The sequence below is a fragment of the Chanodichthys erythropterus genome, chromosome 3, assembly GCF_024489055.1.
Source record: "Chanodichthys erythropterus isolate Z2021 chromosome 3, ASM2448905v1, whole genome shotgun sequence".
Classification (NCBI taxonomy): Eukaryota; Metazoa; Chordata; class Actinopteri; order Cypriniformes; family Xenocyprididae; genus Chanodichthys; species Chanodichthys erythropterus.
Genome location: NC_090223.1, coordinates 53,691,450 through 53,714,553, shown reverse-complemented (window position 1 = coordinate 53,714,553; position 23,104 = coordinate 53,691,450). Strand labels below are relative to the sequence as shown.

At 38.1% G+C, this 23,104-nt stretch overlaps 1 protein-coding gene across 3 annotated transcripts in view; it reads right to left on the bottom strand.

Moving 5' to 3' along the window:
• Positions 1-23,104, bottom strand: part of cyth1a (cytohesin 1a) — a 59,711-nt gene that overhangs the window by 19,211 nt on the left and 17,396 nt on the right. For 2 of the 3 annotated variants that reach the window (XM_067382800.1, XM_067382798.1), the window contains exon 2: positions 850-932. In XM_067382800.1, coding sequence (XP_067238901.1) covers positions 850-932 — 83 coding nt within the window. Of the gene's footprint in view, positions 1-849; positions 933-14,352; positions 14,581-23,104 lie in introns of those variants that run through there. The other variant, XM_067382799.1, reaches the window with a different exon arrangement.

The following is a 23,104-nucleotide window of genomic DNA, read 5'->3' as shown; positions in this document are numbered from 1 at the left end:
CAAGAGTTTAGTGACGGTCTGGAGCCGGGCTGGTCCTGAGGTCACACGATTAAGAGTTTTCCCTCCTCATATTCATTTGACTTTCATCACCAGCTGTATGGTGGTTAAGTTCACTCTCAAGTGTTTGTCAAGCTCAAGGTTGTTTGTTTTTTGGTTTTTTTTCCCGTTTGTAATTCACCAGCAAACAAAAGGCTGTTTTCCCAAAACCAAAGCAAATCCACATTCCTCAGATGTTCGTCCTCCCAAAGGAAAACTGCCTCAAGAACAGAACTTCTTCTTTCAGAAGACCTTAACATGTAGAAATTGTGTTTGGAATGGGCAGTTACATTGTTAACAATGTAAACGAAGTGTGCTAGGAAAGTATACATTCCCATGGAAAACTAAAGGAATTTTAAGTAAGTATATAGTATACTAGAGGTCAGCACCATGACTGATTAAATCCATTTGACAGTGTTCTAGTAGTAGAGCTGAAAGTGATCAGTGTTTGGCTCATGTATGAGTGTCCTTTTAAACAATTCCGCCCTGTTCCTGTCAGCTTGAGTCATTTCCTTTTCGGACTAACTGTGTTCATACTTAGTGAATTAGTGGCCAGTTTTTACTTTATACCACAAATACTGCTTTGTTGTTTTATATTTTTATAAAGTGCTTCACATAAAGTGATTAAATGCACAGATTAAAATACTGACTTTTTAAAATAAATGTTCAAATTGTTATATACTAACTGTAGATTATTATAAACAATAATGAATAAGCCACTCAAATTCAAGTGTGATATTGTAATATAATATAAAGTGTGACTGACTTATGAATATTGAGTTGCATTAAAAATTCATGGCAGTTCTTCATTACCTGAATGTCGTCCAGCAGCTCCTGCTTTCGCCGGCGGATGTTTTCCAGTTCTTTTTGCTCCTCAGGCGTGAGGTCGTCAGGCACTGAAAATGAGAAGGAAAAATATGTTTTTTTCTTTGTATTTTCTCCAGCCAGTGACCTAGGCTTACTCTGAACCAAAGAAGAAATTATATATATATATATATATATATATATATATATATTATATATGCTCTGACAATTTTGTAGTGATAAAATATTACAAGTTGACAGAGGTGAAATGACTAAAGATTAGTGAACAAAAGGATTGTGAACAGAATCGATAGGACACAATATTACCCAGCAGTCACTTTACAAGCATACATACATCAACAGATTTCTGAAAAGAAACAACCAGGCCTGGTTTCCTACCAGGCCTGGTTTCCTGCACTATAATATTGTAAAAGATCAAGAGTAAAACTGCTCCAAACGTGCAAAAGACACCAAGCACAATGGCACAAGGAAATAAAAAGATTCGTAAATACTTGCAGATGTCCTCAAGAGGCTCAAAATGATCCAAAAGACAATGCACAACTCAATCAAAACCCTTTTGAGTCGCAGTAGACCGACAAACTAGCCTTCAGCATCACAGAAATGGGCTTTGCTGCTCTCTAGCCAAGCGCCTCAATCACCGCACAAACTTTCATTCACCATGTGACTGTTAAATCTCACTCACAGCATCCTCCAATAGCCATGGCAACCCATCACAGATTCATACCCCATCTGTGAGGGTGCCGAGAACAACCACTCATCACCACACAACAGATAATCCTTCTGAAATACTCTTGAAATTAAATGGTTCATACAGTGAAATTGAATATTTTTCTACTGTAACATTCAAAACTCAGTTTAATTAAGTCCCCAGACCACTAGGATTATTTAATAAAACTAAGATGTATAGTTTATTAAGTCACAACCATGAGGTGACACATGGCCGCCCACATTATCACCACCTATTGAGCATTCAGGAGCTAAACCCTCCTGGATGAATGACAGCATGAACCAAGATGTGGAGGTCAGTAAATCATAACAGATATTTACATATATTTACCTAAAACGGTGGCTCTCAATCATGGTCATGGTTGAGATCGCATTATACACTTTACATTATATAACACAAGCAGATTTCAGAGGGAAACTAGAAGCTACAAATGTGTAGAATGCTTTAGACTAGATTACTACATTAATTCAACTAGATTTTCTGTATTAATTCAACTACTGAAAGAGACAAAACATACAGATTTTGGGAACCAAGTATTTCCATGTGATAAAAGTTTTACACTAAAAACCACATTGGAATTTTTTTTATTTTTTCAACCTCAAAAGGAAAGTTTATGACCCTAAAACACTATCACCAATTATGTAGAAAAACATGAGACACATACTGCTCAAAATGAATTTAGATCTCTAAAGGTTGATTTGAAAAGAAACTCTTTATTTAACAATGTAAAAACCCTTGTAAGTTCTTAGAGTCTGAGGGAAAGATATGGTGAACCGCACATGTTGCAGCTCTACTGTACTGACACAGCTGAAGGAAAACCCCTCAAAATCATGCAAGTGACAAACACAGAGACATCAAAGTTCTGCTTTCTCCAGCAATGAGAAATGAAACGAGGTGAAGAGAGAGCTCAGTGTTTGCCTTTCTCGAGAAACCCACATGAAGAACATGAATTCACTGCAATGCCAGAGTAGGATGGGCTCCCTCCCCACACAGGTTCTTTCCCGACACTGCCTAAACATCTACTGGAGTTTTTTCCTTGCCACAGTTGCCTCTGACTTTCTCACTGTGGGCTGTAATGCCAGACTCAGACAACACAATATTTCTGTCTGTCACGATAGTCCATGCATCAGATTATATGGTTTTGACTCCTAAATTCTTGTTGTGTCATGGAAAAGAAACATGTCAGACTACACGTTGCTCTTCCCAACAAATCAATGCTTGCCGTTTTTAATGACTAGGGCTGTGTTTAAAAAAAAATAAAAATAGATTTTGTAAAAATAGATTCTCATTTTTACAAACCGATATTGATTCTTAAATCCCAAGAATCGATTAGTCTAGTCTGTTTTCAGTTGAAGAATGAATAGAACATTGTAGCACTCCTCCCATCCAATAAATCTAAAAAAACGTTGTGCTTTGTTACTTTTGCCATGAAACAAAGTCTCAGATTTCAAATTCTATCAAATTAAAAAAATAACCGTTTCGGCGCCGTTTAATATGGAGTGACAGATCGCTTTAGCGCCTCAGTTCAAGAGAGGTGGCAAAGCGAGGCACGAATGAACTGATCATCCCCTCCGCAAATACCAGTTGCAGCGCGAAATAAACATGAATGAACACCCAAAGGTATGTTGAAAGATACAGTAAAACTTAGCAAAATCCGAATCCTGTCTAATAGAATAGCTCAATCAGTGTTTCAACCACAAAAGACCTAAATAAAACAGCTTGAAAGCAATGTCACCTAACGTCACAAAGAAAACCTCAAGAAAACCATATTCAGTGATCATAACTCATTAGTCAGCTATAAAACTGAACTCTAGAAAGGAGCATTTTGCTAAATATATGCAAAATATTACATATTTATTATATTTTAATGTTCTTCAATATTTAATGTATGCTTGAATAAATCCGTCAAGTTTTTATAACTGCCACCATTTAAATAATGTTTCAAAAAATTAATTGGAGTAGAAATATAATTACATAATTGTAAAGTTAGTATGTTAACTTAATTACTATAAAAACTTCCTTAACTTCCACTAATTTAAGTGTTTGAATACAAATCAGTTAATTTTAACCTTCAATATTATAATGCAGAACTGATTCCCATGTATAGTTTACAGCATTAGTTGAGACTTGAGAGATTTTTTTCCCTTGAAAATATGCCATGTACTGTTCCCATATCCAAAATAATTAATATTGAATCAAAATTGAATCGAATTTTGAAATTTGTGTCAATACCCAGCCCTATTAATGACGTGCGTGATGTCATCGAGAAGGTGGAACTAACGAATGACTTCTGGAAACATGAACATAAATAAACAATGGCTACTGAATCGGCGAAGGAGAATATAATGAATGATAGCATAATGCTAATTCCAGCACTCGCCGGGTTGCTGAAGCGTCTCTGCTCAGTCGCCAGCATTTATCTTGTTTCGCTTTGTCATGGTCATACCATCATACATGCAGAAGCATTGCTGCCCTAGCTCCACAAACATTTCCTCCATTGCATAATTTCACCTAGCAGCACCAATACCATTGTCTCTCTTTCATTTCACCATGTTTGGAAGCTGTGTATGGAAGAGCTTATGTTCTCCTATTGATCAATGTCAAAGATGTGACAGAACCATCATGGAGGTCTAAAAAAAAAAAAAATTAAACATGCTAGTCTTTCTGTCATGATGTCATGAAGCTTCACGGATGCGCCCCTTGGTTGTCATCAACTATGCCACACTGTACAAGATAAAATTATAGATTCCTTCGTCCCGACGCCCATTGTCGATTTCGAATCAACACAACACCCTATGTCAAATGGATTATGCCAAAATTAGGCTGATATTGTGTAGTCTGAACCTGGCATAAGACATTAATATAAGATTACCATTTCAGTCGTATCCGACTCTTGGTGATTCAATGGTATGGCGTATTCTCGACATATGCAAGAGACTGAATATTCTTGGCAATGTGTTTTCTGGGGTAGGTTGCCAGGTCTTTCCCCAAACCTCCCCATGGCTTGGGAGTCTCACATACACACACAGGCATTGACACCTATGGCCAATCCTAACTAAAGTACATGTCTTTGGACTGTGTTCACCGATGTAAGCCAAGGCTCGAACCCCGAACTTTTTGCCGTGAGGCGACAGTGCTACCCACTGAGCCACCATGCCGCCTATTAAGACATTAATGCATGTCTTTAAACAATATGTATTATAAAAAGCATTAAGTAAATACAAATTTATTGACATGAATTAAGAACTATCTGCTGCGGTGTAATGGTGTAATTTCTGTACAACAGTCAGTCAGTGGACTGCTAATCACAATCACCCACACATGCTAATGCTACCACATCCCACACACATGAACCCACACATACAGCATGAGAGACAAGAGACACAAACAAAACCCTTCTTTCTGTCCCTGTGCACCTTACTTTGCAACATGGAAGTAAGCGGTTTTCTGGGAATGTGCAACAAGACTTCTGATTGATGATCACTGAAGGAATGACGCTATAGGTCAGGGATGGACAACTCCGGTCCTGGAGGGCCAGTGTCCAGCAGAGTTTAGCTCCAACCCTAATCAAACTCACCTGAACCAGCTAATCAAGGTCTTTAGGATTAGTAGAAAGTTATAGGCAAGTGAGTTTTTAATCAGGGATGGAGATAAACTCTGCAGGACACTGGCCATCCAGGACCGGAGTTGTCCATCCCTGCTATAGGTAAATAAGTAGAATAATAACATGGTGCAGTAAATAGTAAAACTATTTGTGCTAGAGTGATTATCACTTCCACACACACACACAAGTACAGAAATTCTACATTGATTTATTAATTAAAAAAGTGAAAAAAACTGTGCTGTATCGCATAGGGATCGGTACCGGCCAATACTCATTTCTGGTATCGGGGCTGGATTGGTTCTGAAAAAATGGTATCGTGACTGCAGAACTGCAGATTCAAAGAGCTGAAACTGGCATCTCTCGACTTGGTCTCATACACCCATGTTCAGGATTTGTAAAACACGGCTCAGCTGGTTTGATCAGGGTATAATCCAGAACATGCTCTTCTGCTTATTCATTGACCTCATTTATCAAAATCTTGTTTTTTTTTTTTTGTTTTTTGTTTTGTTGCTGACATATTTAGTGTGCATGCTCACATCTCTCCCCTGACAGTAGCAGGAGTTTTTACTGACCTGTTTCTGTGGTTCTTATTTAAGCCATAAAGAGTAAAGTGTGTTTTGCTATGATCAGTCAAAAAAGCAGCTCTATAGTCGTTCTGATTGAATGTAAGAGGTGAAGGCCTTCCTAATGGCAGAGGCACCGTAACCCAGCAAAGAAAAACCACAATTACAGAGAGCCTCTTGAAATAAACAAACCCTTAAAGACCTAGCCCAATTTCCATCTTGTCAGGATTAGCACATACTTATTTTCCATCCAGAACCTCTGGGGAACTCTCCTCGCAAAGTCAGGAAATTAATACTCAAGGATCTTGAACCCAGTTTAATGCGCCTATGGGAGCCAGGGGGCAAAAAACATGCCCACACCATCACTTCTATCAATAGCTCAAGAGCTTTAGGGCCAGATTTACTAACTGCCTGTGCGAGCACAAACCCTCTTTTGGCGTTAAAAACTACTGTCAGGATTTACTAAAGACACGCTCAGAAAAATTAGCACTGAATAGGTTTTTATTATTTATTGTATGCATTTGTAAAGTTTTTTTTTCAGAATTTATGGGAGGAGAGTATTAAAATTAACCATGCAAGGTGATTTACTAAGGTTTGTGCTAGTTAATTTAATTGTATCTGCGCCATTATTTACCACCCAAAAAAAGCATACGTCTTAAACCAGATGCTAATTTGCGCTGCTCTTTTTGGATTGCATTGGTCATTATGGAAATGATCCAGCTGCGTCTTTGTTCTTGAATTCATGCGTCGTCAGATCATCACACATAGAACTTTCTAGTCCCATTTTTTGGAATTGCGCTTTCACGCTAATTTACCCTGTTTAGTAAATCTGGCCCTTAATATGTAACGGAGCAACAAAGAAATCGCAATAGACAGGCAACATCTCCAAGAGAACCTGTGCTCTGATTTCAATTGTATTTATAATTGTAGGAATAACCAGCAGTAACGGTAACAAAATTACATTGCTAAGGCAACAGAGAACTGCAGACAGTGCTGCTGGATAATGAAAGTAGATGCTGACAGACATTTATCTCAGGGACTGGAGGAAGGAATGTGTCCTACAATGTCACTATAAAATGCCACTATGGGCATGTTACAGACAATCCCCCTGGATCAAACTTAGGTGTGCCATGGTGACTAGGGCTGAGGGAAAGAAAGTAGAAGGCCCCAGCTGAACATGGAGTTTGCATGTTCTCCCTGGGTTGTCGTGAGTTTCCCCACAATCCAAAAATGTTAGCCCTGTCGTGGACTGGACATTCATCCCAGGTGGACCATATGGCCGAGCATCCCCACAATCCTACAAGTGTATGAATGGATGCAATGTGGTAAATGGCTACTTACTTCCTGGATAAGTGGATTGTTCAAATAGTGGCTCATGACTCGCTCTTTGTGGAGACCATAAATTATTAGACTTCCATTATTATTAGACTTCAAAACCGTGAAACGTTTGCATGATCAACGCGAGTACCACTGTGTGGCGACCAGGGCGGGCGAGAGCCGTGAGGGAACGGCGCGAGGCTGGTGGCGCGGGTGTTAATGAGCTTCACCTGGGAGGCGCACCGGCCTTGAGTCCTTCACTGTAGTCGCTCCTCCTTTTATGCTCCCGGAGCTCCTCCGTGAGGGACTCAAGGCCGGTGCGCCTCCCAGGTGAAGCTCATTAACACCCGCGCCACCGGCCTCACGCCGTTTCCTCACGGCTCTCACACACTGTAAGTACCAGGGGCAGCTGTTTACTATGGCAAGAAGGTAACATCTCAGGATTTAGAACTTGCCAAATATTTTTTTACTCTTGTTTCCAGCTCTTTGGTTTTACTTCCAAAACGTAACACATTGCACATACCTCACCTCTGGAAGGTTGACCTAATACTGAGAAGCTGCATTCACTGGATGTATTATGCCATTGTTCAAAGTACTGGACTAGGTCTGACACTTCTTCACCAGGTCTGACCTGCTGAAAAAGACAGCATTTTCAAGGGCCGCGTGGGACTGCTTGGCGAATGAACACAGATATGGCAGTGGGCAGATAATAGATGACTGAACTCCATAGATCAATGCAACTATGCTCTAGATAAATGAGACAATGCCTTTCTTCATGGGGCTTTTCTGCCCAAGTTTGGCTACTGAATATAACTGGATATTGTTTCAGAAATACCCTGAAAAAAAACTTACCTGCAATAATAAACATTCCTGCAGTACCTGGAATCAAATACAGCTTGACAGCATATCACAGAATCATTTAGGCTCAATTTTTCTGTCCTTACACACTTAACAGTAAAATTAAAACTGGCACCTTTAACTCCTCCTAGACATGCAAAATCTCTTGCTGATGGAAAAAAAATTAAGCTGATGGTCAGTCAGTGACTGCTAGATGCAGCAGAAAAGGAATAAATGACTGCGTGAAGCCAGAAGCCATGTGCCACTAACCTCACATGTTCTGTGAACGCTCAACACTGCAGAGTTTTATCGAGTCCACAAATGATCTTTCTGTTTGCAATCAAACCACTCAATATGTAAGACAGTTCATATTATAGGCACTTGCATTCATTCTACACTAACATGGAAACATCACAAAAGTTAACACCCTGCCAAGTAGCCATTTCAGTATTAAAGCAAACTGACCTGATTCCACAATCTTTAGTGATATATCGTGCTGATATCAGTCCACTTCTGTTCACTCATCAAAACTCTCTCCTTCATTATCCAGCAGAACCAAAGATAAACTCAAACCAGACAACTCATCCAGGTAAGAAGTGGCAGTCAAGTATGACAGAGACAGACATTTGCTACAGCAAGACCGAGAAACAGGAAGACACATTTCACATACTGCTGAAGTCCATGTGCAGACGGTCCTTTCCATCCCACACTCTGTCTCTCTCTCCTCCCTTCCCTCACAGACTTAATGCCATCATGAACAAGGATGCCCCATCTAGTGGTCATTCTCTGCACATTTACATAGATCAAGCAGAACACTGTCCACAAGAGGGATCTCATTACTTGGCCCAAGTTGCATCAGTACCAACCAATAGGACAATGATAACAAGTTTTTGTTTTCTTTACAATCGCAAATGTAGCTAGACTTTTCAGCATTAAATCTGATCCACAATGCACATTTCATATTATTTTGTAAAACCTCAGGAAGAGACCATCACACTGACATACAAACTAACCAACCAGCTATTACTGTACTTGCTATTAAAGGGACAATTTACCCCAAAATGAAAATTTTGTGATCATTTACTCACCTGTTTGATAGTCTTTCCTCTGTGGAACATAAAAGAAGATAATTTGAGACAATGGTAGTCAATGGTCACCAAAAATGTTTGGTTACCAACATTCCTCAAAATACCTTCCTGTGTGTTCCCCAGAAGAAGGAAATTCAAACAGGTTTGGAATTACATGAGAATGAGTGACTTATTTTGGGGTGAACAATCCCTTCAGGTCTCAATCGTAACTCTGGAATATTCTTCAAATCCACATTACCTTAGAGCCACATTATATTGGTGTATGAAGTGCTGTGTTCATATGACTAAGAAGAGCAGTGGAGGAAACGTCATCAGTCTCACTCAGGACAATGAGTCACGGTGTCATCACTTCAGTAACACATAGCGGTATAACGGAAATATAACGTTGGCGTTGCTCAAAAAGTAGAGCATGGTTCTAGCAATGTCAAGGTCATGGTTTCAAAGTCCCCATATATTTCTGTATTATTATGTAGTTTTTATGTATTTATTCACATTGTGGATGTAAACCAATAAACTTAACATAATGATCAAGGTCTGAGAAATGCTTTTTCCTGGAATCGGCCAGCCTCAGTGTGTCCTGAGAGGGTCTTAAATCAGAGCAACTCTGAGGAGGTGACACATTTCTGTGTCACACACATTCTTTCAATATCACACGACTCACGAGAGCGAGTGAAAGCCAGGGAATCAAGGCAGCAGGCATCAGCCAAAGATAACATGAGCAACAATAAGAGATTGTTTCAAGGCCTGGGTGTGGAATGCAGGCCGATTTATTTTTATCATCAGCCTAGCTAAACGATCATGAGGCACCGGAGGATTTTGCTGCAGATCTGATGTGTGATCTGTGAGGGGGAGGCCCGAGCAGAGGGCCATGTGCTGAGCAAACATCCTGAAGCTCTGCAGAGTAAACATCCTGCCGCTTATGCAAGCAAAGAAAGCGTGCAGGAGGAATCTGATGAGTAAACACCACATATGACTATAAGTCCTGATTGAGGCAGAGGTTCACACCATATATACAGTTACCTGATGACAATTACTGTGGGAAATGTTAGCGTTACTCATATTTCATTCATGAAGAGGCATTTTGTTTAAGGCTGCCCCCAAATAGTCGACTAAATGTTGATGAGAAGAGGCTTAGTTGACTAACTTTTAATTAGTTGCGGAATAAAAATAACTCCACAGGAAGTGGTGAAGTCACACAGCCCATGAGGGACAGATACAGTGGGCCCTTGTGGTAAATACAGTATGTCGGGCAGGAAATTCAAATCTTCACCTATCATTTGTCAACCTTAAATATGGCTTTTCATTTTAAACATACTTAGCTTGTGTGCGCTTGAGTGCTAATCTATATATTTATTTTATATTTAAGTAATTAAATTAATATCATAAACGTGCGATTAGTCGACTATTAGTCGAAGATTGACCAAATGGGATATCAAAGAGGGAGTTTTCATAATCACAATCATAGGTGACTTAAATATGAAAAGCATAAAAGGTGTAAATAAAATATTATAAACAATAGGCCTAACCATTATTTGACAGTTAAATTTGACCCACAGTCCGTATTCTCAGACTGTTGACACTGTAGACAGGTGTGGTTTAGTCATGTTTTGTGCATAAATGCTCAGAGTTAATAAAAAAAAAAAACAATAATGAAAAATAGATTCATGTAAAAACAGAAAACCTCTTTTGTAGCTGGTCAGAGCTTTTTTTTGTCATGACTAATTGTAGTGACTATTTGCACACTAAGGTGAAAATAAATACAAGTATAAATGTATTTAACATTTGTTATTTATTGCCTTTAGTACTTAAAGAAAAATAAACTAATTTTGTTATGTCTGGTTTTCAAACCCCTGTAAAGGTAAATGGGTTTCTCACACTTCTTTTCAGTTGTGCAAGAGTCTAGTAACTGAGATGCAGCAAAAAAAAAAAAAATCCTTTCACTGTGAAACTCAAATAGTTGAAGAGTGAATAAGTGAATTCTCCATGGATTATTCAGAAGACAAGTCTTCAGTTTCAAGTAAACTTTGAGTCTTAAATTTCACGCATTCCACATGTGTTCTCATGCATTTCATATTTTTAAAGGTTTTCTGTTTTTTTTTTTTTTTTTACCAGACTCTTTGTGGTTTTTCAAAGTGTTGATTTGTGGCAAACTGCATGAAAACCAATGGGACCTGTTTAACCCCAACACAATCCATGTAACCAACTTTCCGAAACATGATGTGAGATGCTGTCAAACTTCAGCTCATAAAATCATCCATTTACTACTTTTCTACAAGTGGATTAACATCTAATTGTGGTGGACTTTGCACAATGTTTAAGAGAATCTTTTATTCTGATGCAACGTCTTGCCCACAGACTTCTACTGTAACTGCTTACAGTAAACAATTTTTACTTGATTATATAAACTGAGGGTTGAAATTATTTTCTGTGACAGTCAACAGCATGTAACAGCTTACATCAACTAAATGTACTAGTAAAAACCTCTCTGTCCTCTATCGATGATGAGAACACAGGAACACGGTCAACATCCCACATACACTTCACCTGGTAAACACAGTGCCTGAACCATGCAAGACAGGAAGTCACATGACCACAGCGGTCACATAGATAATCAACAGCACACAGACAGGAAACTGAGCAGAGATGAGAGAAAGAGAAGAAAAAAAAAAATCAATAACATCCTATTTCACACAGCAGCTCAACACAACAAATAGGTCACACGCTAATGACATTAAACTGCACTGCATTTCCCAGGATCCTTAGCTGCACTGCATAGTTTTATTGGGCAGTGAGACCAATGCTTCTTCCTGCCAGGGTTCAATGTAAGGTGACATTTCCTGTCAGGTCACTTTCTCAGAAGACGAGTTAGTTAGACAGTCCACACCCTTACTATGGGAAACAGTTCTAACCAGACATACCTTTCAACACCCAGCCCAGTTGTAATTAGAAGTAATCAAACATGAAGAATTCACATTAAAAAGGTTAGTTCACCCAAAAATGAAAATAATGTCATTAATTACTGTCCCTCATGTCGTTCCACACCCGTAAGACCTTCGTTGATCTTCGGAACACAAATTAAGATATTTTAGTTGAAATCCGATGGCCCAGTGAGGCCTCCATAGGGAGCAATGACATTTCCTCTCTCAAGATCCATGAAGGTACTAAAAACATATTTAAATCAATATTAGTATTATAAAGCAACGAGAATATTTTTGGTGCCCCAAAAAAAAAAAAAAAAAATAACGACTTATTATAATAACGATTATTTAGTAATGGCCGATTTCAAAACATTGCTTCATGAAGCTTCGGAGCGTTATGAATCATTTAAGTCGAATCATGATTCGGTTCTTGTGTCAAACCGCCAAACTGCTGAAATCACGTGACTTTGGTGCACCGAAATGCTGATTCGACACCAAAGATTCATAACGCTCCAAAGCTTCCTGAAGCAGTGTTTTAAAAATTAGCCATCACTATCGAAGTCATTTTTTTTTTTTATTATTATTATTATTATTATTATTGGTGCACAAAAAATATTCTCATCACTTTATAATATTAATATTGAACCACTGTACTCACATGAACTGATTTAAGTATGTTTTTTGTACATTAATGGATCTTGAGAGGAAATGTCATTGCTGGCAATACAGGCCTCACTGAGCCATCGGATTTCAACAAAAATATCTTAATTTGTGTTCCGAAGATGAACGACATGAGGGTGAGAAATAAATGACAGAATTTTCATTTTTGGGTGAACTAACCCTTTAATCAAATTTTGGTATTTGAAAAATGTTTGAATGTCTGTTAACCTAACCATTGTATTTCAAACAGATTAATATAATCACCAAACAGTATTTCATGTACATCTGGGTATTATTTAGAAAGTAGATATGTAATAAGTAGGATAAAGTACAGTCAGCGCTGAGGTGAGTTTGTAATGCTGTTCACATTTGATCTTTAAAATATATTCAGTATATAGTTTATACAGTGTGGTTTGAGGCACTTACTTGCAAGTAAACAAGAAATGCAAGCAATTCTGACTTTTTTTTCCCCTCACACTTCTTTTTTCTCGCAATTGCACATATTTTATTTTGCAATTCTGACATTATAACTTGAAATGGTGACTTTATATCACGCAATTCTGAACTTGCAAACTTGCAATTTTGCAACTTTATCACGCAATTCTGAGAAAAAAGGAAGAATTGTGAGATAAAAAGTCTTAGTATTACCCCTTTAATTTTTTATTCCATGGTGGAAACAAGCTTCCATATTCTTTTGTGGGTTTCTCTTGGCCAAAATAAATAAGCAAAGTCGATATTCGACAGTCTGTCTATGTGAGATTAACATTGAGATATCAGCAGCATTCAGCAGTTTCCCACAGAAAACATCCCAACCCCCTCACCGAACCCAGACAGCTGAGCCACATTCCTCAATAACAGACAACAAGTGTTACAAACACACATGACTACAGCATGTTACAATACTATACTGCTAAACATTCAGGAAACTTCAGAAACTGTTCATGGTATGTGGAAGTCTGCCCACAATCTGTGTGGATTCTTGCTCAAGATTCAACAGTTACTTCAGACAAGTCGCAGCCTGTTTGAGTCAGAGACAGATGAATTAAACAGTCAATCTTTAGGACTAATGCAGGACAAAAAGTGAGGACAAACCAGTTGTCAGACAAAAAACAATAAGCATTGAAGATTTGAATAGACACGCTCAACTCAAACTGCATATCATAACATGAACCACAAATGACTTGAGAGCACTGCTTTTTGAAGGCACTATTGGGTTTAACACCCATGCAAAAACAAATTTCTTCAGCAACAAAGCTTTATTTACTCGTATATTTGCACATAAGAGGATCATGGAACAATATTCATCTCTCGTCAAAACCAATGAGGCCTTTCATTCACAATGAATAATTCAAAACATAACTGCATACACAAAGAAGAGATGATGGATAGTTCATGAAGACCCGTATGCAGCAGCATTACCACACTCAGCCTACAAACAGTTTATTATTTATCCTTATTGTAAAAAGGTACATTTTTGGAGTTCATTCAAGGACACGTTCATTAAAGTTATGTGTTTGCCACATTTTGACAGCATACGAGAACTGTAGACTGTAATAATATTTATATATTTATTTAAAGCTAGTTTGTTTCACTAAATAAATAGTGGAAATTAGACGTTATACAACAGGAAAAACACATTAAGACCAACTTCTAAAGGAGTCAAACGCTGAAAAGTGAATGTCAATAGAGATTTTAATGAATCTCAGATTTCACACATGCGCATGTTGTTTATGAAGAATAAGTTTAGTCAAAGTAACAGCTGCCGATCGTCACTCACCGACTCCGTCTTCAGATTTCAGCACCATCGCGCGCTCTTTAGTCACTCAATACCGTAAACAAATCAACAGAAAGTTAAAATGGCTCGCTTTACAACTGCGACTCAACTTTAGCGTCAACTTTTGAGAACAGAGACAGGTATTTTACATAATACTCTAGACCGGAAGGATTGCGGTTGAGGAAGGGTGTTCGTCCGTGATCAGGGGAGTGTCTTAACCGTGACGGGCCAATCCCGAGCGCGCACCCGAGACTGTGAGGACAAACGCGTCGCCGAGTGATTCTAGCCCGCTTCCGACACGGGCTGCGTCTCAAATCCCCGCTCACCCACTCACTCTCTCAGTGCCTACTGTTGGCGGCCGAGTGAATGATAAAACTCGCTGCCAAACACGGCCCAGTTTACCAATAACTGGATCTCAAATCTGAGCAACCAGTTTTATTGACACATCTGAAATACTGACACATTTGGGTAACTTTTAAACAGCAAAATGTGACATATTGGGCTCACTTCTACACCTTAAAGTTTGTGTGATCTAAGAGAAGTACCAGAAACAAAACTATAATGCTTGAATAATTCACAAAATTTCCGTGTCCCTATGGGAGCCGCAAAAACTTCCAAGAGGGCAGCAAAAGAACTTTATTTTATTTAAAATTAATAATAATTAAAATAATTAAAACGTTAAAACACATTACACTGACCTCATATTGTGGTGAAACTTATAAATTTAACATGTCTAATTATTTTTCCCATAATTACTCCCATAATTTCCAATCAAAGTTTGCTTTAAAAAACACTACACTCTAAAAAATGCTGGGTTAAAAAAACCCAAGCTGGGTAAAATATGGACAAACCCAGCAGGTTGGGTTAAAGGGGCACCTATTATGCCCTCTTTCACATGATGTAATATAAGTCTCTGGTCTGGTCAAGTTTCAGCTTAAAATACCCCACAAATTTGCCCCTATTTGGGGGTGAGCAAAAACATGCCTTTAACTATATTAATATATTGCTGGCTAAAAAAATAAATCCAAAATTGGTTGGAAAAAATGGCTGGGTGAAAACAACCCAATCCCTGGTTTTGTCCATATTTAACCCAGCAGTTTTTAGATCATATTTTCCTCCCTCTTTCATCTCTTCTCTGATGATGCGTTTACTGGCATGAGGGCGGGGCAACATGTCACTCACATGAGATCCATCAATCAAATCCCAATGGACAAAATCAAGTCCCACCCCACATTTGTTCTCATTCCAAAAGCCGTTTCACTCATAGATATGTCACAATAGGGAAGAAAAAACTATTGCAAATTCCATTTCATTCCTTTAATAGCCACTCATGTGCGTCTCATAAACTCTTCATGACAGACAGTCTTATACTGACTTCAGCAACTAACAAGTTCTTGCTGTAATCAGCACGTAAACATTCTTCGAGGGGATTTAAAATGGACAGTATGTTCACATTGGGAGTGCCCTTATATGCTATCTAAGTAGGCAGCTCACTAGGGTTTGAGACAAAGCCGCAGTATTGAGTTTCACCATCCACACCCTGCGCTGGCTGTGAGTGTGTGTGTCGGTGGGGGCAGGGAGAGCGAATGACGAACAGAGACTGAGAACAGCCCTGAACATGTGTGTGTGTGTGTGTGTGTGTGTGTGTGTGTGTGTGGCCCTGGAACGATAGCAACATAAGAGAGACAACACCTGACCAGCCTTTAAAACAAGTGTACAAGGGTAGTGTGCTCTCATAGTGTAACAGACTTGGGACAGTACTACGGCCTTTCAATTGCACATATCTACTTATATAAGCTAATTACCACAAAGGTATCATTATGATTCATGCTAATAAATGAAGGGTGTTGATACTAGAAGGTTCAATAATGAAAATGTTTACTTTAATTATCCAGGATTTCAGTCACAAACACCAAACAATGTTGTGAGGCAATACACCACACCTGTTGTTATCTTGGTTGCCACACATTACATAACATATAAATGGAAACTTGTGTTTTTTTTATTTCTTGTTTGTTTATTATAATTTAGCTAGATACTTCTAGTCAATTTGATGAGTACATATACTAAATCATCATATTGGTATGAGCCAATAGAGATAAAATCTAAAGTCTTCTTTGTCGACAGACACTCATTGAGATGAGAGAAGTATTTCTTTTCAAAATAAACAAAGACAAAGCAGCGTGATGAATGGGAACTCTATATCCCTAAGTGCTTTCAGGAACAGAAACTCTGAAAAAAGGATTTTGGTAAGTACTCCCTTCATTGTGAAAAAATAATACATTTTGGAAGCATAGTTTAAAAAAAAGAGTAAAAAATATATGCTTTTTCTGTGTTTCTAGGACATAATGTGTGTCCCAATTTGCATACTTATGCACTATTCTATGACATTTTCAAGTATAAATTCAATACAATACAATTCCCGCACTACATGGATGAGTGCATATGTATAGTGCGTCATTTGGGATGCAGCTTTTGAGTTGGTTAAGTGTCTCTGTTGTCATTCATTGTTTGAGTTGGTTAGCAACTGATCTAGATCAGTTTCTTTTGTCTGTGTTCATTAGTTATCATGGCTTTTGATTTCCCTCACGTGTCACACCTGTGTTTAGTTAATTACCTTGTTTCTAGTGTTTTTCCATGTATATCAATGCTGCCTTCATTATTGTAAATATGAGTTTACTAGGTAAAATGAACACCTTTCCATTTCAAAACTTGAATGCAACGATCACAACTTTAGAAGTGGGAATCAAATTCTGAGATCACATTTCCGAGAGCAAGTGAAGGTCGCATTAGCCCTCATTTTGTTCAGTTCTTTGTCTTGTGTTGTTTATGCTGCCACATGTTTTTCCTGTGATCTTCTTTGTTGTGGATTATCTTTTGTTTTTGTTTAAAAATAAAAGTGCTGTGATTAGATCTTCATGATTTTCCTTGATTTTGCCCTACCTGCTGTGACAAATACATTTAAGTGTGAACTAAATGTAATGTTTTCAGACACATAATTGCATGTTATTTGCAATTAAATAAAAATTGTATTATAGTTTAAATTTATATTAAATGCAATTAGCTGAACTTTAGAGTCCTTCTTTGACCCACTTAAAGGTGCTAAAGAGGATGTTTTGTTTTATACATTTTTGCAATATTACTTGAAACTGTCTTTACTAACGGATAAAAGACTATTTATTAGGTGCACTGAAAGTAATAATATTAATATACATCATCTGTGCACGAGGTAGGGCCTTAAAAACATCAGCCAATCGTTTACGCGTTCATCATGTAAACGATTGGCCCTCTGGCTTGTCAATCACTGCCATGATGTTCCTTGTGAGAGACGAGCGCGGCTGCGCGCTCCAGTAACTTTCCACACTCCACAGGCGCCGCATGCAATGTTTTTGTCAGGAGACAGGAGTAAGAACTGCAGATTATGAGTTACCTGCGGTGAGAACGACATAATGAATCCACTAACACGACACAGCGAATGCCGGTGGTAAACACTCGTGTTCCAATACTTGTGCACGAGTTTTGGGAGGCGTTCCTTTGAAATGAGCTGTGAAGGAGGGGGGTTGTTCTTACGCATGCACTCAATTCAAAAACTCACTAACAGTCTTTGGTTTCTCAGTCGACAAAAAGATCCTCTTTAGCACCTTTAAATGAGACTCAATCTTTATATGAATTTCATGATTATGTCTGTAGTCCTTGAAATATGGTTAAACTGCCAAATGTTTTGACAAGAATTTATGATAAACTAAAATACTATAAACTTGTATGTAATGAAGTTGTAATTTAGTACATATAAAATATATTAGCTTCAAACGTAATATTGAATAACACACTACAGATAATTATAATCAAAATCAGTAAATTCTAATCAAGTAATTGACAAGTTTTTCGCAGATGACAATGTTGTCAAAATGATCCCTATTCACACAGTTCCAAGAGAATGACTAAAAACGCTGTATTATTCATGCCAGGCCAGTAGTTGGCGATGTCATATTGTAAAGAAAGACATAGAGCCCTATCATACATGTGCTGCATTGCAACGGCAGGCGCAACGCAAGTGGTTTTTGCTTGTTTCAGCTTGACTCAGTTATCATTTTCACATCCTGCACCACATTGTTTAAATAGCAAATGCATTCGTGCCCATTTGTTCTCCCATAGGCGTGCTGGTCTGAAAACGAGGTGTGTTCAGGCGCATTGTTGGCGTGTTACTTTTTTGAGGCAACCGAAATAGTCTGTGCCATTGACCAATTGAAACCTGGTCTAAAGTCAGTGGAACAATATTTGTTTTGTTATTTATATAGTAATATGCACCTTAATGTGGGTGCACAATGTGCATACACTCTGCTTATTACATACACACAGGCACACAGCACACAAACATGCCAGATATTAAAAATAAAAAGATTACAAAATAGAAGATTATATTGTGTGCATAAAGATAAAAATGCGGTGGAATCCATAGATGGTCTGCTTCTGCGCTTTAACCTCGCGCATGAGCAGATCCGTTCACGTTTTTGTAGTTTACACAAAGATGCGGTATCATTTTCAAAAACATGCACTTTGAAACCTGTTTTCAAATTTTGTTTTCAGGCCCCCAAAATGCTGTTGTCATTTAAATGAATGGCCAAAACAAATAAAAAGTTTTCCATTTACACTCCCTCAAATATGTTAACTTGCTAAATGTAATATCAAAAAACACACTACAGTTAATTATAATAAAAATCAGTAAATTACAATCAAGTTCTTAGCATGTGCTTTAGTTAGTCACCACATCGAAATACACTTCTTCAAAGCACCTCAAAAATATAAATCCTGAATTTGTAAGTACAATTAAGTGAAATTTTCTTTCATTAACATTATATATTATATTTTCTGCAAGTACAAAAAAAAAAAAAAAAAAACACTTTTTGAATTTGAAGTACAGTGCACATTTATGTACACGTTTTCACAAGAGCTAGAGAACATTCTTGCGTAGTTTAACAGATTTCACCACTGTGTCCTAGTCTAACAATGTGTCCTCTGTTGAGCTGCATATGAAGAATGCCTCGTGAGTGCGCCAGCTGACCTACATACGTCAATTATATCGAGACAAGAAATCCTTGTTTTTGGACGGCAGGTCAGTCTTACAATCAGGGAACTTTCAGACTATGATACAGTAAAGAATTATGCAATCCATGCAACATGCAAATTCGATGCCGGATGTGTGGGCTGGAAATCTGATGTTTATGTAAATATTATGTAAATGTCAAAGTGACATGATTTGTTGTGTAAAATGCATGTACTGTACAGTAAATAAGACTTACTGTGTAAAATTCCAGAGCTACCTACATTTTCTGAAGAAAATGTAAGCTGTGCTTGATCTTGGCAAATCTTGCCACCACAATACTAGGTGGTTTGTAGGATGTTCTGTTTAAGTGCTCCATCCGATAAATCCACATTCAAAGGGGCTTTTGCACTGGGCAGTTACAGGAACTATAAGAACTAAATGTTCCCCTTGTGCCATTTTCCTGGTTGCATTCACACCACCAGTATAGGAACTCTGAAGTGACGTGAGCTGGCCAACAGTGATGCTATTGACTGCTTTTTTTTGTATGATATAACTGTTAATTTATGCGATTGAAAGAGCAAAAATGAGGGCCAAGAGATGAAATCTGATTGTTGACAACCAGTGTTTGGGAAAGTTACTTTAAAAGTAAGGCATTACTTTTTGCTTTACTCCGTAAAAAAGGAACTGATTGTGTTACTTATTTACTTACTTTTGCGATAATCATTCTCATCTAGGTTGGGCTTGCTTGTTTCTTTTTTCATAACAAAAAAGTTATTCTATTTTTTGTAAAACATGAAGGCCCTTTCACACCAAAAGTAAAATGAATAAGCTTCAGGCTGAAGGAAATAAAAATACATGTTTGTACAGTAGAGGGCGCAGCTCAAACAAACCTTTCAGCTGTAGAAGAAGGTTCAACATTTACTTCAGAAATAAAAAACAAATGTGATGTTTATCTAAAGTCATTTTTGTTTATTAGTATGGTTGAAATGGACCATCGAAGGTCAGCAGCAAAGACATTGGTTAATAAAGTGAGATTAAGTGCATAAAGTATATTTGTATAATTTAACATTTTTAATTATTGCAGGTTAGCATAATATTCTGAATATGCATTTCACTGTTTTTATTCATTTTGAGGAATACTGAATCTGTTTTTGTAAAAAATTTGCTCACATTCATAAAAACCATCATGTTCACACAGCACACACAACACTTGCACTTGCTCACAATTTCTCTCAACATGGGGACAGGAGAATACACAGAAAAACAAAGTAACTTACATTACCTATTTGAAAAAAGTAACTGAATGTATTACTTTACTAGTTATTTGGAAAAAAAGTAATCTGATTACATACTTAAAATGCATTACCACAAACACTGCCATTAACATTAGATTTTGTTTGTTTATGTGTCACTAACATTTGCTTTCTGTGTGTTAGTCCGTGGAGTGATTAAATGTAAACTATGTGTTTACATGGCTTTTTTAAAATGCCAGGTGCTGGTGATTCATATGGCATGTGTTGGGCCAATCAACAAACACTTACGTCACTGGTAGTTCCTATTGTGTTTTGTAAAACCCTACTCCAATGTAGGTGCTAGTTTAGTCCCCCAAAAGGAATTCCTATAACTAAAATCATTCCCAGTTCCTGCTAACACGTCAAAAAGTGAGTACTTCTGCCAATAGTTATGGGAACTATGAAAATGTTCCTGTTCCTGTTCAAGAAGCTCCCTTGTTTATACGTCACAATATGGAAAAAAAGACAAGCACAACTTCCGTTTCATGCCAACTTTAAATTCCACAACAAGCCACATGATTTGAGATATCATTCAAACTGTGCAGGATGAGTTATATGCATCAAATTAATACTTGAGGTTGTTAAAATCTTGCCTTAGCACACACCACTAAAGGGTCTGCCTGTATTGAAGGCTGCAGGATTCCTCTTCTCGAACAAATGCATGCTCTCAACCTGCCTTGTGAATGTGATTGTTGCCTTGTTATCATAGCGGCACTAGTACAAGCATAGCTATTTGTGGAATGTTGTTTTTCCTTGTATTGTTTCTCAAGGCAGTGCCGGGAACACTGGAATGTGGCTGTGGGAACGAGGACCAGCTATGTCATGAACGCCCTCACACAGACCAAATCTAGCATCTATCTACCGCAAGTGCCTTGCAACTCAACATTAAAAACCACACAGATAAACAGATGAGGGTTAACCCGATGTGTCATGAATGGCTTGTAGCTTGAATAGCATTTAAATCGACCCAACACAGATTCTCCACAGAGCTATATTAGAAAAGAGATGCTCTAGCGACTGACGCTAGAAGTTGCAACCTTTAGCCTCCTTGTTAGATCATCTCTTGAGATCAAAGGAGTGAGGTTTACTCGCACAGCAACTACTAGCTGGCCTCCATTACATTCACCCCCCTAAACCTCACTACCATCCGGGTCACGGCACCAACGTAACCCCTTTACCCAGGTCCTACTCACCCACTCTGCGTGGGCCTCGAACCTGGATCTCCGGCGTGGGATTCGGATGCTCTAACGAGGAGGCTAAAGGCTGCAATCTATAGCGTCAGCCGCTAGAGCATCTCTTGAGATTAGAGAAGTGAGGTTTACTCGCACAGCAACTACTAGCTGTCCTCCGTTACATTCACCCCCCTAAACCTCACTCCCATCCGGGTCACGGCACCAATATAACCCCTCTACCCATGTTCTAATCACCTGCTCTGCGTGGGCCTCGAACCTGGATCTCCAGTGTGGGAGTCGGACGCTCTAACAAGGAGGCTAAAGGCTGCAACCCCTAGCATCAGTCGCTAGAGCATCTCTTGAGATCAGAGGACTCAGGTTTACTCACACAGCAACTACTAGCTGGCCTCCATTGCATATATCTCAAAATTCTGACTTTATAACTTGAAATTGTGAGAAGTCAGAATTGTGAGATATAAACTCGCAATTGTGAGATAAAAAGTCAGAATTCTGAGATAAAAAGTTGCAATTATTCTTTTTTTTTTATTTAGTGGCGGAAATAGGCTTCCATACTCTACAGATTCAGATAAAGTGTAACAAGATAAACACTTGTCTGTGTATTTTGGATGTTTTTTTTTTTTTTTTTCCAACAGCCAACAGAAAATATTTATTATGTCAAAATAGCCCAAAATCTTAAAACTGATGAGTGCATGAAAAAAACAAAAAACAATGTTTTGCCAGTAGTGTCTTGCCTTAAGAAAGCAAGCAGTGACTTTCAGAACTTCACTGAACACCATTTAACATTAAAGCTCACAAAGGCCCTATGATCACAGTTTAAAATCTACTTGAAGAGAAATGCACAGAGAGTGACCCCTGCTGGCTCCTTCTGAGAAACTACTGCACAGCACATGGTCACAGATGCTATTCCAATCCTGCCTCAAATGGACTTTTACAAGGCACAAGAAACACAGGTAAAAAGACACAAAAGCATCATAAACGTAGTCTTTATGACTGCGCTATATTCCAAATCCTCTGAAAGCATATGATAGCTTTGTGTGAGGAACAATAAAATTAAAGCTGCTATTCATGGATAATATTTTTCTAAATGTGTTATTATATCCTTTTTGCAGCTTGACAGAAGTGGTCATTATGAACTTGTGTTTACGGGGAAAAGAGCAACAAGATAACCTTGAAAAATAAAAACATCTTTTTGTGTACCAACACTCTTAAAAATAAAGGCTCTTTAT